This window comes from Puntigrus tetrazona, chromosome 25, assembly GCF_018831695.1.
Source record: "Puntigrus tetrazona isolate hp1 chromosome 25, ASM1883169v1, whole genome shotgun sequence".
NCBI lineage: Eukaryota > Metazoa > Chordata > Actinopteri > Cypriniformes > Cyprinidae > Puntigrus > Puntigrus tetrazona.
Window position 1 is genome coordinate 15,697,972 of NC_056723.1, and position 14,520 is coordinate 15,712,491.

The 14,520-nt window shown below is 36.7% G+C and overlaps 1 protein-coding gene across 1 annotated transcript; it reads right to left on the reverse strand.

Annotated features, from left to right (window-relative positions):
- Positions 1-12,285: 12,285 nt before the first annotated feature.
- On the reverse strand, positions 12,286-14,476 carry LOC122330555 (troponin I, fast skeletal muscle-like). Its single transcript, XM_043227678.1, has 7 exons — positions 14,348-14,476; positions 13,775-13,807; positions 13,654-13,690; positions 13,426-13,554; positions 12,878-12,967; positions 12,623-12,799; positions 12,286-12,540 (listed from the first exon to the last, which is right to left on the reverse strand). Exons 2-7 carry the CDS (start codon positions 13,780-13,782, stop codon positions 12,451-12,453), a joined length of 531 nt encoding a protein of 176 aa, XP_043083613.1. The 5' UTR covers positions 13,783-13,807; positions 14,348-14,476; the 3' UTR covers positions 12,286-12,450.
- Between the last annotated feature and the right edge of the window lie 44 nt (positions 14,477-14,520).

Here is a 14,520-nt window from a genome sequence, read left to right on the forward strand (position 1 = left end):
AAAGTCATAGTAAAGATGTTTATAATGTTTTAATAAATGTAAAATAAATTCTGTTCTTTTATGTTACACATGTAATTATTTTACTCTTGACTTCAGGATAAAATATGCAATAATGCTTTTTAGCAAGACGAAGCATGAGAAGCTTTATTCAGACATGTTTAAAACGTAATGTCTTATGACTACCACTGCAGAATACTATTAAACAGAAAATAATAGCCACCTCACCTCATAAAATACATACAAATTGGTTGTGTCCATTTTTTACAATTGACTATTTTTATAATTAAGACCAATCACAGGGCATAAATAACGTTCTTCATTCTTCTTTTTAAACTGTACAAAATACTGCTTGAAGCTTAAATATAATTCAAGTTGAAGTGTGCTGTATTAGTCAATATACACACTACACTAATGAAGACGTTGAAAGTCTTCATGCGTGCTTTTATGGGTCCCTCAGGCAAACAGCATAGACGCTGTTTACACTTTTCAGGAAATCAACCTACGAATTGCTTATTTATAGTTTTCTCTGCATGTTAAACTGAAAAATACACGAATCGCTTTTAACGCTCAACCTCGCCAACCGAAGCTAATCAGCTTGTTTCTCATTCGCCGTAAGCAGATTTCCGTATCAACATGTTTACACCGTCTTTGCTCTCATTTTTCGCCACACACGGGCACATTCACACTCATAAACACACGGCTTTCTCAATGCGCCGAACAGCCGCCTCGTTAACCCGGTTACTATGGTAACGGCGGCACAGCGCTGAGGCCTGTAGACGGTTTGGGTCTCTCTCCAGACAATACCAGCACTCAGCGCCGCGGCCCTCGGCTCTTTACTGAGCCTTGTTTAACAAGTCCGGCCCTCACTTGAACACTGGCCCACCGGCCCACACAGAGAAAGACATCAGGAAGAACTCAGTTACAGATGAACTTTCTGTCTGACTTTCAGTTGCCGTGTTGAAATGTGTAAAGGAACAGTTTGGAATAGTTCAGGTTGAAATAATGTTAATAGTATTATTGGTAGCAAATATAAGGTCCTTTCGCAGCGCTTAAGTTCCAGAGCTAAAAATACAGTACTGAAGTACTGGGACGATTTGACGCAAACTATTATATGAACACAGTGTTTTAAATCGTGGAAAGTGGGGGAAATTTTTACAATTTCAGCCAATCAGCGTACATTTACATCATTGATAGTTCCTACCGTACCACTCTGAATTAGGAGCTCATTTAGTTCCTCCAAATGATTCCTGGTTCCTGCGACAAAAAAGTGGATAGTTCCACAATTAGTTGTAGTACTACAAAACGGTTCCTGTAATACATATAGAATTAAAGTACCAGAGTAATTTTAGTTTTATATTACATATTTGCTATTTTAGAATGTGTAAATGTTCTGGATTCACTTATTTTTGGATTTTTCAGTTTTATCTTTAATATTTTTGTTTAAGTTTTAGATTAGATTAACTTGTATTTCTATTTTTCTATTAATACTTGTTAATATTCTTATCAAGTTTTTTAACTTAAAAAATTCATTTTTAATAAAATGTTTACTTTATTTTAGAAATAGTTTTAATAGTTTACTTTTGTCATTTTTATTAGCGTTTATACTATTTTTATTTTTGTTTTATTATTGTTTATATTTACATAATACATGTGCGTGTGCTGTCTACGTTTATTATGTATATATAAATACAAACATACAGTATATATTATTATCTTTTTTTTTAGATTTACAGTACATGTATATGTTTATATTATATACAAATATATGCAATATATAAACAGCATATTTGTCATTCACATATATGCATGTGTGCTCATTTATATATAAAATAGATAGTTCACACACATATTTAGATGCATTTATATTTACATTTTTCTATAGATAAAATTTCAGCTTTAGTTAACAACACTAAAAGGGACATTTCTAGTTTGGTGCTGCATGAAGCAGTTTTGGCGATTTTTATCTGTTGGGGTCGTGTCAGTACACATGACAAAACTGGCTGGGAAACTCTGTAGTCTAGACCATGACAGTTTCAGCGGGTGAATCATCTGATAGTGAACATGATTGCAAATAAGTCAACGCTTAAGGAAGAACTCACAGATCTCCATTAGTGCTCAAACAAGTCGTGCTTTCCAATGAATGCCTTTCTTTCTCTATTGCGAGATTGATATCTCTTCATTGAAGAGATGAAATGATCTTGGAGATAAAGTAGAACAAATTGAGACTTTTGCTTAATTTTCTTTTTTTTTTGGTATTGGTTTTCATGTCAGTATTAAAACCGGTGTTTGCCTATGTACGGTATGTAGTGGCATCAACAGAAATCAACACATATAATGGCACGCAAGTCAGGATGCGTTCTAGGATGTTGGCCAAGATCTTGTCAAACATGTCAATACTGTCTCACCCCGGCACAGGTGTGCTAATGACAGTTCAGCTCGCAGACTCATCGTAAATGTGAGTCATGTTATGTGAAACGTGAAATCACTCTTTGACGAAAGAAGCTCAGAGGACAGTAGTGAAGTTGAGGGGGAGAAATCAAGTCATTTGCATGAAGTTGGTATGAGTGAGACATCTGAATCATCAATCAACTCATTTATCCAGGAATGTGAAACACCGTAGTGAGTTGCAGATATTCAGATTTTTCCTTGTTTTGTTACTATTTTTGTTCAGCAATTGAAAAGAAACTAGCGCTACTTCATCTCAATATTAATTTATTGATGTTTATTGTGTTCTATAAGAGCTTTTAGAATTTGTGGATACAGGGATATCTCAAAGGCATAGAATATTAAAGTAATACTTCACCCCGAAATAAAAACTCGCTGAAAAATATATTCACCCTCAGGTCACCCGAGATGTAAATGGATTTGATTCCCTGCAACAGATTTGGAGAAATACGTGAGTACTTCACTTGCTCGCCAGTGGATTCCTTGCAGTGAATGGGTGCCGTCAGAACAACAAAAAACATTGCAATAATCCACACAACCCCAGTCCATCGGTTAACATCTCGCCAAGTGGAAAGCTGCAAGTTTGTAAGAAACAAATCCTTTTTAACCATTACTTCATATACGAGTTCATAACTGATATTAATTCTTCCTCCGATAGAAAAAATTATCCCCTGTTCTTTCACATCCAAATCCACCCACATACATATTTAGTACTTTTTTGAACCGTTATCAGTGGTGCTGGATATTTGCTAAATTCTCTCTTAATTCATTTTTTTTTTAAAGAATGCACTATTATGATAGAAGACGGTCTTTATCCGAAAGAAATGGTTTGATGGTTCTGACGGCACCCATTCACTGCAAAACACATTGGCGAGCGAGTGATGTAACGTTACATTTCTTCAGAATCAAACAAATTTACATCCTGAGCATATTAAGGGTGAGTAGATTATCAGAAAATGTTCATTTTAAGGTGAACTATTCCTTTAATTCCATGAAGGCAACAACTTAGACATGTTTCTTACCACCCATACTCAGCACGATGTCTGGTTTTAGTGAGGTCGAAGCACACCCGCAGGCGTCTGACATTAATAAAGTGCTGCGTTGAAACCTTTGCATCTCATAATCCTCACAGGGTATGTTAGAGACTTCAGCACCTGCAGCCATCTGCCTCCCTCTCCAAGATACAACTCCGCAGAGAGAAATATTCAGAGAACTTAGTCTAGATTCTACACCACAAACCATCCCTGAGAGAGCATTCACTGTAGAGCACTAATATTTCTCAGGACACTTATTTCAGTTATGTCTGCCTGGTAGCGAGAGCACTGCATGTGTGGTATTCAAAACAAAAACTCTACATGCATACCGCCTTTGAAGAATTGTACCTGGAGGATCGTACACATTTTGAGCTACTGGTGCTGAGCTGACTGGGTGTTTCTCGCGCGACCTTTCAGTTTTTGCTCCCAGATAAAAAGAAAATGCTAATGATCACAGGAAATAGACCCTGTCATTTCGCTGGACTATGCGCTGACCTATGACTCACCATGGGAATGCAGAGTCCTGCACTCCCTCACACACACTCACACACAGCAAGAGCTTCAAGACACTACCCACATTCCTGTCGTCTCCCACTTACACAGTCCTGCCCGCTCAAATACACAAAAACACACATAAACTAGGCTTTTGCATAGATTAATAAGTGACTTCCTAGCATCCTCTCAGAACAGCCCTAGCAATACCCTAACAACCATATTAAACATTTTAGCGCCACAGCAACACACTGGCTGTCACAAGGAATGCCCTTGTGACTATACAGGCTTAAAAGGGAAAACAAACCACAAATATATATATATATACTGTATGACACCCATTAAGCCTTTTGTGCGTACGATCACACCGGTGTGTTTAGACATTCAGCGCGTCACATCATAAACTGCTGAATTTAAATCTGCTTTTGCGTTTTTACTGGCACGGATCCAGATTGTACGCTTAAACGCTTGTCATATTATCACAAATATTCAGTGTTCTCGACCATATAGCGCTTATTTTAAGTTTGATACATTTAAATACACTTAAGTGCTAGCAAAGCCATGCAGAAATAGTTTGTAAAATACACGCTGATGTCTATAAATGGCAATAATGACTTTTGCGAATATAATCTGACATTGTTTTATTAATAGCATCACCCAGTATAAAGGTGTTTAAACTACCAAATACATTTACTTGCGCATATTACTTGCGTACAATAAAATATTTCATAATACCGCGAGTATGTTTGTGAATAATAAAGGACTGTTTGTTTCTTGTTTTTGTCTCGTGCCACGTGCTATCTGTGCCCTACCTTCCCTCCGTGTTTAGTGTATGATTGTCTTCAGCTGTGTCTCGTTAGTTTAGTCAATTACGTTGTATATTTAAGTCCTGTGTGTTTGTCTTCAGTTTGTCCGATCGTCGAGGTTACTTGGTTTATGTCCTGTCTGCGTGCCTGTAATTATTATTATTTTGCCCGTTCGGAATTAAATCTGTTTAAGTTTATCTTACGTGCCATGTGCTCAATCTCGCGAACCCACGAATGTGACACATACAGCACTATTGTGACTGGCTAATTGTACCCCGCTTAACTTGGCTGTGATTGTCCAGATATTAAGCTTGCATTTAGATATGGAGAAAGCCATGGGTGAACCTTCAAGATGAACAACCTTCTCAGCTGGACGTTACCTATCAGCTCTTTATGGCAGAGTGGCTGGATAGACATTACTAACGAAAGGCTAATGACAAACCCCCTGGGGTTTGACAAATGGCTTTTAAAGGAGCCTGGGAGCAAGAGGAAAACATTCTCTGCCCTGATGAGACAAGAATTAAGGTCTTCAGGGTAAGAGATGACTCAGAACATTATATTACTCTTTCCATTGCTCACAGGTCCTAGTCCTGCCGTAAATTCTAAGGTTAGAGAGATTTGTGGCACTGCCCTGTGAAGTGTCCCATCTCGTCAACGCTCTTTGACTAGCAACAACGGTTTATTTTTTGCTGATACAGTTATGCCCATGTTTAATATATATTTTTAACATAAAAATGTTTGATATGTGAATTCATTTGTTTTTGTGACAATCGATATACCTTGACTTCTTAATTTAATTTACCTTGACTATTTGGTTTTCAACAGGCCAGTATGCTTATGATATCAGCCAAATCTGCTAATGAAAGACTGAATCACCGAATCAAGATTATAGGCCAAAAGAGATATAGTGTATAACGTTAGTACAACATGGCTCTATAGCAATCACATGCTTGGGGGTTCAACCGCCAGAAAATGCATGATAAAATGTATACCTTTTAATTCAGTTTTAAAAAAAACGTTTTCTCTGTATAAATAAGTTCTTCATCTGGTTTTGTTTTAGGATTCTGGCAACATTATTTTCAAAAGTCCACATTCAAACACCAACAGAACACAATGTCAAAGTACCAAGATTGAAGATCTGCACGCTGATGCACAAGAAAACCTAAATAACCTTTTATGTTCAGTCATTATTATGACAAAAGACTTCAAATGCTTTTTAACAAATATCATTTTGATTCACGGTACATAGTTTTACCATAGAAGGGAAAGCGTTGCAAATCGCAAAACAGGCCTCAGTAGTTATCTATTTATCATAACCCTTGATAAAGCACAATAAAAGCAGACGGTTTTGATCCCAGTCATTTATTGATGAGATTGCAAACGTCACGAGCATGTTTTGAACACTAGGAGATGAAGATTCACTGATAGCCGAAGTGACCTTTTATATATTTTTATTACAGGGACAATTAGTCTGGGGTTAGTTGTCTTGCTCAAGGCTGGACTGCTGCTAATAGATGAAGCGAGGATTGAACCAACACGCACAACCTGATTTTACTGAGTTCTACGTGCTCCTAGGTCAACATCTTTGGGGACTCTGGAACAACACTGTGATTAGCCAAATTAGATTTGAAAAAACATTTTATAGGTTTTGTGAAGGTTAGGTCTACAATCAGTGTTTGGTGCTTGTACATCAGTTTCATTCATCTATCATTAAAACTGATTTTAGGTATTACTCATGGGCAAGGTTAGGTTTAGGTGTAGAGATGTGGTCAAGACGACATTTTTGGATGAAAATGTTGTTCCAGGGTCAACAAAACCTGTTTACCAAGGACTTCACCATCACACCTAGCTAAAATGCATCATGGACTTTATGTTCAGATTTTATGGGCCAATATCATGACAAATTTCACTTAGCTGCTCTTAATTTTTCCATAAATTCCAGCTTGTTTGGACAAAGCTGCAGGACTATTTTATAGCCTTTTATAATGGAGTGAAAACCAGAGGCCGTGCCATCACGTTAAGCTGCAATCTCATTAGAGACTCCAAGCGTAACACAACTTTGTGTCGAAGCCATTCTCTCAACATGAAGAATAAAAAAAGAAGAGAAATAATCTAAATGATGAATCATTCCTTTGATTCAATGAATAAAAAACACATTTCACGCAAAACGTAACTGCTGGTTTTTTAGCTGAAGCTAAAGTTCAAATTGCTCAAATAAACAGGATAATAAATAAAAAGAGGGATGAGCTTAAACAAACCCTCAAACTGTGCTGCGATTGCATGAAGAGTAAGATGCAGGAGAAGAAAGTTAAATGAATGTAATTGCAACTTTGTCTTGCAATCTTGTTTTTCTTTCCTCACAATTCTGAGAATTATAGCATATATAGATATATAAATATATAAACTCACCATTATTAAAAAAGTTGAATAAATGATCCACAGAGATGTTTTAACAGAAACAGTAACATACTGTAGTCTGAACAGTAGAGTTTGGATTATGCTAAATGTAAATACTTGCATGATTTTATGATATCTGCAGATGAGGATTTAAAATGTAAATTGTATGCGCTGTAGGAAAACATCTCTCATATGCATCAAACGGCACGCGCGTGGCGTGAAACATGAACGTACCTTGGTGCACTTTTTAGTGAAATGCAGTTTCCGTTACTTGAAGAATGTCACGTTATTTGAAAACTGAGGCTTTTGAGCCCTGAAGCTGTGGATTTACGTGCAAACAACCCGACTAATCGATAATGAATTATGTAGTCGATCATAATCTTAACCGGATATGATTCAGTTATCGATAATTAGCCACATTCAGGGTTACTGTAATTAGTTGTTGACTTATCAGCGTCTCTGTTTCTAGCGCTGCCTCAATGTAAAGCTTTAAAGCACAAAGGCAAAGCATCATGTCCTGACAGACTAATGCCCCACTAATCTGTCCCCACTATGAGGAATTGAGTTTCCAGAGGTTGTTAACCCTGCTGTGTTTTGGGAATAGGAACAGCATGCAGCGCATACCAACAGACTGAGATAACAGCTCAGAGGTGATGCTTTTTTCTAATAGGGCAATCACGTGTGGTTCACTTCTTAACGGTGGGCGACTGGGTGCAAATGGCGTTGACGTCAGTGGATGTTTACAGCAGCGTTTGCTTGCTGATCAAGGCCAAGTGAAACCCGTGTAAAAAAAATTGGCGATTTAAACAGGCAGAATTTCGGTGGAAGAATAAAACAACCGTATTTGGCCCGATGCAGGCAGTTTTAAGAGAAAAAGAGCATGTTAGGTCACGAGGCTGGTATAGTCATTACCAGATCCAGGAGGTTTGATGAGGAACATACATGTTGTTGTAGTTGTGGGCGTATATAGCAAGGTGGCAAGCATGGTGGTTTTAATTAGGTTTTTGTTCTAATATACCTCAAAAGTGACCTTCGGTAAAAAAAAAATAAACTCATAAAAAAGTATTATTTTTCATGTTTGCTCTTGCAGTTGGAAACACGCTATATGTTTGGCTACGAAGTGTTGAATAATGACTTGGATTCCCATCAGCTTGGATAAAATAAGTTTTAAAGATCTCCCATGACATCTCAGTCCCGTCATTCTTTCTCAGACCCTCTCTGAATGCCCTCGAGTGTTTCTCATTCCTTGATACCCCAGTTTAAACAATATATTATATTTATAGTCTGAGACTTAGTCCGAGGAAACAAATGTATTTGTTTTCCTATCTATAAAAATGTGAAGCAAAAAAAATGTAACCATTAGCTTTTAGTTTAAAGGTGCTGTATGTAGATTTTGACTCTGCTAAAGCATAAAAACATCATAATATGTTTGCAGATATTTAAGAAACATACTTGTTTATCTGAAAAATAATGCTGCAGTCTGTTATTCTCCTTTGAAAATGTGCATTCAGGCCCGGAATGTGGGCCTCTGTTTTGGTTTGTGAAACCCGCCCACTGCCAGTTTAACCAATCGTGTTTCAGATACGCCGGGTTGCCAGTTGACTGAAAATAAAGTGTATTTTATTTCAGTCATTGAAGCTGTCAAACAAAATGGATGTGAGCGGGAATCTGGCAACTTACATGTGCGTCAAATCAGAGTAGGAGGAGCCGATAAAAAAAAAAAACATTTCCAATATTTTGACTTTGGACCAGTTCAACCACTCTGTGACAATCATACATACAGCACCTCTAATTAATATTTCATAATTCGTGTTACGTCACAGACATGCCAAAAGTCACCTGTAACCTACCTACCAGAATAAAGAAATAAATTAAAAACATATAATTGGTAGAATAATTCTATCATTGCGTTAATAATGAAGAAATGTAGTTGATATTGTTGCCAGTCTCCTTTCTGTCATTTGTACTAATCTTGTGTGGTAAAGAAAACACACAAATATATGACTTAATCTGCCCTCTAATGGTCAGATACACAAACACCAGACGAGACCCAGGCACATTCCTGTAGAGTTGATGTAATCACAGCCCCTCTTTTCATGGGAACACCAGTGCAATATCCACAAGCACCACACAAGGTGACGTTCTCATGGTCCGGTGGATGGCACAGAAATCTTCTGGGTTTAGAGCATTCGGGTTTAGTACTGACATATTTGCCTCTGACACTGGATTTCCAGCAAATGGCCAGATGGTGGTAGAGTTGACCAGCAGTCCGGTAGAAAGATGAGACCTACAGCCGTCAACACTGCTGCTCGTTGGCAAGTCTGTTCACTCTCTTGAAAACTAGGATTATCAAATTCCAAGGTCAATTCAAACGTAAACGTTCAAAAGTTGAGCTACGATGGTTAAATTAAGACAGAAGTCATGTCAATGACAAAAGTTTCAATTATGAGATGAAAAGTCATACCAAGGACATTATTAAATACGATTAATTATTAATATAATATTACTACAAATGATTAAATACTCATAATTAGTCATAATGATGAGATGAAAAAATGGAGAATTTAAGGTAAAAGTCAAAATCCCAGAACATGACATCTATGAGATAAAAAGTCAATTATCAAACTCAAAAGTCAATTTGGGCATAAAATTATGATTTCAACTTTGTATTGAAAATGTAGAGATAATAATTCGTGTTTATGACGAAAAGTAAAGTGCAAGATGAAAAGTCATAAATATGATGAACATTTAAAATGATACAATACTGAGTCGTGATAAGACTTTTTATGACATACTAAATCTGTTATGAGATAATAAAAGCCACAATTATGAGATAACGATTAAGTCAATATGAAATTAAAGACTTTTTTTGGCGACCTTTCATTTTCAAATGTTGCCTTTTCTTCTCATCTGACAGAAATAGGCTTCCGTACCCGTCTTCATCACTATACTGTAGTAGTAGTGTCTTACTGAGTGATTATTGAAGCTCTACCACTGTCATCCTTGCTGGGAATGGATCTTAACAACCTGCGGCAGTAGCTGTGATAGTCCTGTGTTATACATGCCAGTTAAAAGCAGCTGTTTCACATTAGTTTGTGTGCCGGAGCAAGGCCAGAGACCACAGATGGGTCGTGACTTTACCGACATCCCAATGTGTCTCAGCAGAGCTCCATTAGCATTAAAACTCTTACCATCCGTGCCATTTGCATTCGATTCTAATGCAGCGGGTTAAAACAAATAAATGACGTCGACGCTAGATGTTTTTAACCTGAAATTCGATCTCCTAAATGAACCCAAAGGACACCAGATCCCACAGGGGCAGTTTTCCAAATGTTATAACCCTTGTTTTAGGTTTCAGGTTGTGCCTGTGGAAATTATGTGCCCTCAACATAGTTTGGCGTCTTCTTGCATTTGGCGCAGCTGGGTCAGGAGATATACTTAGCAAGTCAGCTCCTCGCAGTTCAACACTTGAGCTCCTCAGAGAAATCTAAGAGGATCCCTGGACATGGCCGGACCACACAAGCTATTAAATCCAGGCCGGCCTGACCTTACATGGAGGCGATGAGAGCCCTGCGTCCAGAAAGAGGAGCTGACGGCTGGGCTGGGTGTAAAAAAGTGCAAGCCTGAAATGGTTCAGGGTCCCGTCGTGAAAGTGTTGGGGGTTCCTGTGCTGTCTTTGTGAAAAATCTAATGGTTAAGCCCAGTATATTGTTAGTAGGAACAGCTGGGATGATTGAGATGGATAGTTTGTTTTATAAAATCGAAATATTTACTGGAAGCTCTCATTCAAATGTGTGGTTTTACCAAGAGATCCTGTGAATATTCATAATAACATACTCACTAATCATAATAAAACTTACTTTGTATTGCATCAGTTACAAAGTCATGAGCTATTTAGGAATTAAAGGATAGTTATGACAGTAAGTACATTTTTGTATAATTATTAACGTCATAATAGTAGTTCTAAAAAGATCTATTATTAAAATCAACGTTAATTCAGACATAAACTTTCAAAATTTGAGATACAAAGTTGAAATTAAGAGACATTAACAAACATGACAGAAAGTTATCATGAGGATAAAAGTCCTAATTATGGCGAAATTATCTAATATCCAGTCATAATGATGAGATTATAAACTTTACATTTTGAGATAGTCAAGTTAAAAAATTTTAAAGTCACTTTGGACAGATGCAAAGTCGAATTGTTAATACGTCGTGTTTCAAACAAAATAGTTTCAATTATGAGATGAGAGTGAAAATATATAATCAAACCCATAAAAAAATGTCATGGTTTACCATCCGCTGCTATTACAGTACTATGGTAGCAAAGTACTTTTTTAAGAATGATATTTTCCTGTTAATAACTCAGCCACTGATGTTTTCAGACATGTTTACAAAAGTGGAATGAACCGAGAAAAAATATGTACCATGTAATTAGCATGTTTAATTGGTAATTGCACACGCTACTGTGGTATCACCATGATAAATATAACACTTAAATTAAATGGGACATGGTACTGGAATCATTTAGTAGCATTTAATTTAAATAAATACCCAGTTTTTTTTCATATGATACTATTACTGTAGTAATATTACTTTATTACAAGTTAAAATAATTTTAAATAGATTTAAATCTTCTGTTACGCCTTTGAAGATCAAAAATGCTATATTAGATCTGTTTTATGTACCATTTACGTTCAATACTTTTCTGAATGTGTTAAACTGATTCAAATTGACAGTGAAGATTCATGTTTCTATTTTAACTCCTTTCAGCACTGAAAATAATCACAAATATTTTATTGAGCATGAAATCATCAAATTAGAATGATTTCTGAAGGATCACGTGACACTGAAGACTGGAGTAATGATGCTGAAAAAGTCAGCTTTGATCACAGGAATGAATTATAATTTAATATATATCAAAATAGAAAACTGTTGTTCAAAATTCAAATAATATTTCACAAAATTACAGTTTTTACTGTATATTTAATCAAATAAATCCAGCCTTTGTGAACAAAAGACTTTCAAAAATATATATATATTATTAAAACTTAATTATTAGTTGTTCAGCGGCGCTGCAAACTCTGAGCAAAAACACAAAGGCAAAGACATATGTATACACTAATCTTTAATGCCATGCCATTCAACACTGGAACAATGTACAATGTGCAAAACAGTCCAGGAAAAATATTTTTATTGGAACAGGAGGTTCACAGGATAAAAAGATGTTAACCAGAGAATTTTTAAGACATATGGGAGAATAAACGCTATACATCTTAAGCCTCGGACTCAAACATCTTCTTCCTGCCGTCCATACCAGCCTTATCCTCGATGTTCTTACGCCAGTCGCCGACTTGTTCTGCAGACTGTGGAAACATTGAACATGAGATCTTGGAGACCTTCACACGAACACGGCCAGTCAAAGAAAGAAACTGAGTCTGAACCCACCTCCTCTTTGACCTCCTTCTTGACCTGTTTGAGGTTGGCTCTCAGGTCCATGGAGACCTTGTGTTTGGAGCCCAGCAGAGCCTGAAGCATAGCGTCGGCAGACATGCGCACCTTCTTCAGCGCAGGTTTCTTGAACTTGCCCTGCAGGTCCACCACCTTGATCTTCAGATCCTCGATCTGTACGCACATTCAACAGGAGCTCAGAGAAACGAACACCAAACAGTATCAAACAGATGGATGAATCGCTGGACAAACCTCCTTGTTTGACTTGGCAACCTTTGCCTCCAAGTCATATCTCTCCTCATCAACCTTGTCGATCTGTTGATGAAGCTTTTTGCACAGCTCCTGGAAGAAAAAAAACAACAACAATATGAAATATGGTAGTGATTATCGGAGAGGGGTATCGGTTTGTGTACAGTTGCATTTATATTGATAAAATAATCATTTAAAATCCCTAAAAGAATTACAATCAGGGAATTAATATTAAATGCTAAAATTAAAATTGCTTCACCTACTAAATTAACTGAAGCTGAAATAAATATTAAGAAAAACTACAAATGCCAAAAACACAACATATGTCATTTTAATGTTCAAAATTAACAGAAAAGATTCAAAATTAACAGAAGTATGGTATTTCACTGATATATATATATATATATATATATATATATATAATTATATATAAAAGATATATAAAATCATATATATATATATTGGTAAGATAACAAATACATACAATATTATTGGTAAGAATACAATACTTATATAATTTAATAGTATTATTATTGCTGCTTCATTGTCACCTGCAGCTCTTGTGTGGATCCAGGCATATCGAGAGCAGGGCAGTTTTCACTCATATGAGCCTCTTTATTAACAACCAGCTGCTTGGCTTCAGCTTCCATTAGACCGAAGGCAATGGAGAGCACCAGGCTCTGATGACAGTCACACAAACAACACATTCAGTGCATCATATTTACATTTCAAATCTGTGTTTTATTCAATTACGGCAAAAAAAACCCCCCAAGGCTTACCTTCAGGTGATGCCTGCGGCTGGAGGTCATCTTTTTTCTGTTCGTGAAAACAGTTCATCGTGAGACACTGGATCGCTCAATAAAGAACAAATCACAATCCGACGTGAACCGTAATACTTACTCTGACATCTCGGCGGTTTAGTGCGTTCTCACCCTGGATTGGACAGAAATCAGTTATTAGATGTTAATCGGGTAATCCAGGTTAAAGAAATCTAAGTCTAAGTTTAGTCCATCAGTCTGGAGACGTCCTCACGAACACGACACCAGAGATCGGCGGCTGTATTCCATTCATATTCACATTAAGATTATGCAATTATGCATATTTGTGTTTGCAAGCATTACTGAGCAGATTATGCAATAAAAGCAAAAAAACGTGATTTATAAACAACAGGCCGTCGTATCAATTAGAGCAGATGCAAATATTTTAAATAATATTAAATTGAACATTCATACTCAAGAAACAAAGTATCGCTCCTTTTCAATATATGCGTTAAAAATCCACAGTATTCGTTTAAAAATGATAAAAGTACAGACATTTAAAATTGATGCGTTAATTCATAACTCTTATTCTAACAGCTCATGAATATTTAAAAAAACATAATATGCGACTAGACACATATTGGACGGAGTTGCTATGTAGCAACCGTTTGTCCTTTACACACAGATCTAGAGAGAGTTCTGGATTGACGCTCACCTAAGAGAGAAGAAGAGGGCACTACACACTTGGAAGAAGAACTGGAAAGACTGGTGAGCCCCAGAGAGAAAAAAAAATAAATAGGATATATATGTTGTGGTGTGATGGCTCAGCAGATCCTGGGAGTCCTGTTTATGGAAGTGGATTCCTCCTCAGACCAATAGGCCGCTGAG

Bases quoted from the DNA above. Each gene is read 5' to 3' on its own strand.
- LOC122330555 (XM_043227678.1), bottom strand. The intron at 12,800-12,877 runs GTTTGTCCAGCG...ATGTGCGTACAG, and splicing joins TTGCCAAGTCAAACAAGGAG to ATCGAGGATCTGAAGATCAA. The intron at 12,541-12,622 runs GTGGGTTCAGAC...ATGTTTCCACAG, and splicing joins AGAAGGAGGTCAAAGAGGAG to TCTGCAGAACAAGTCGGCGA.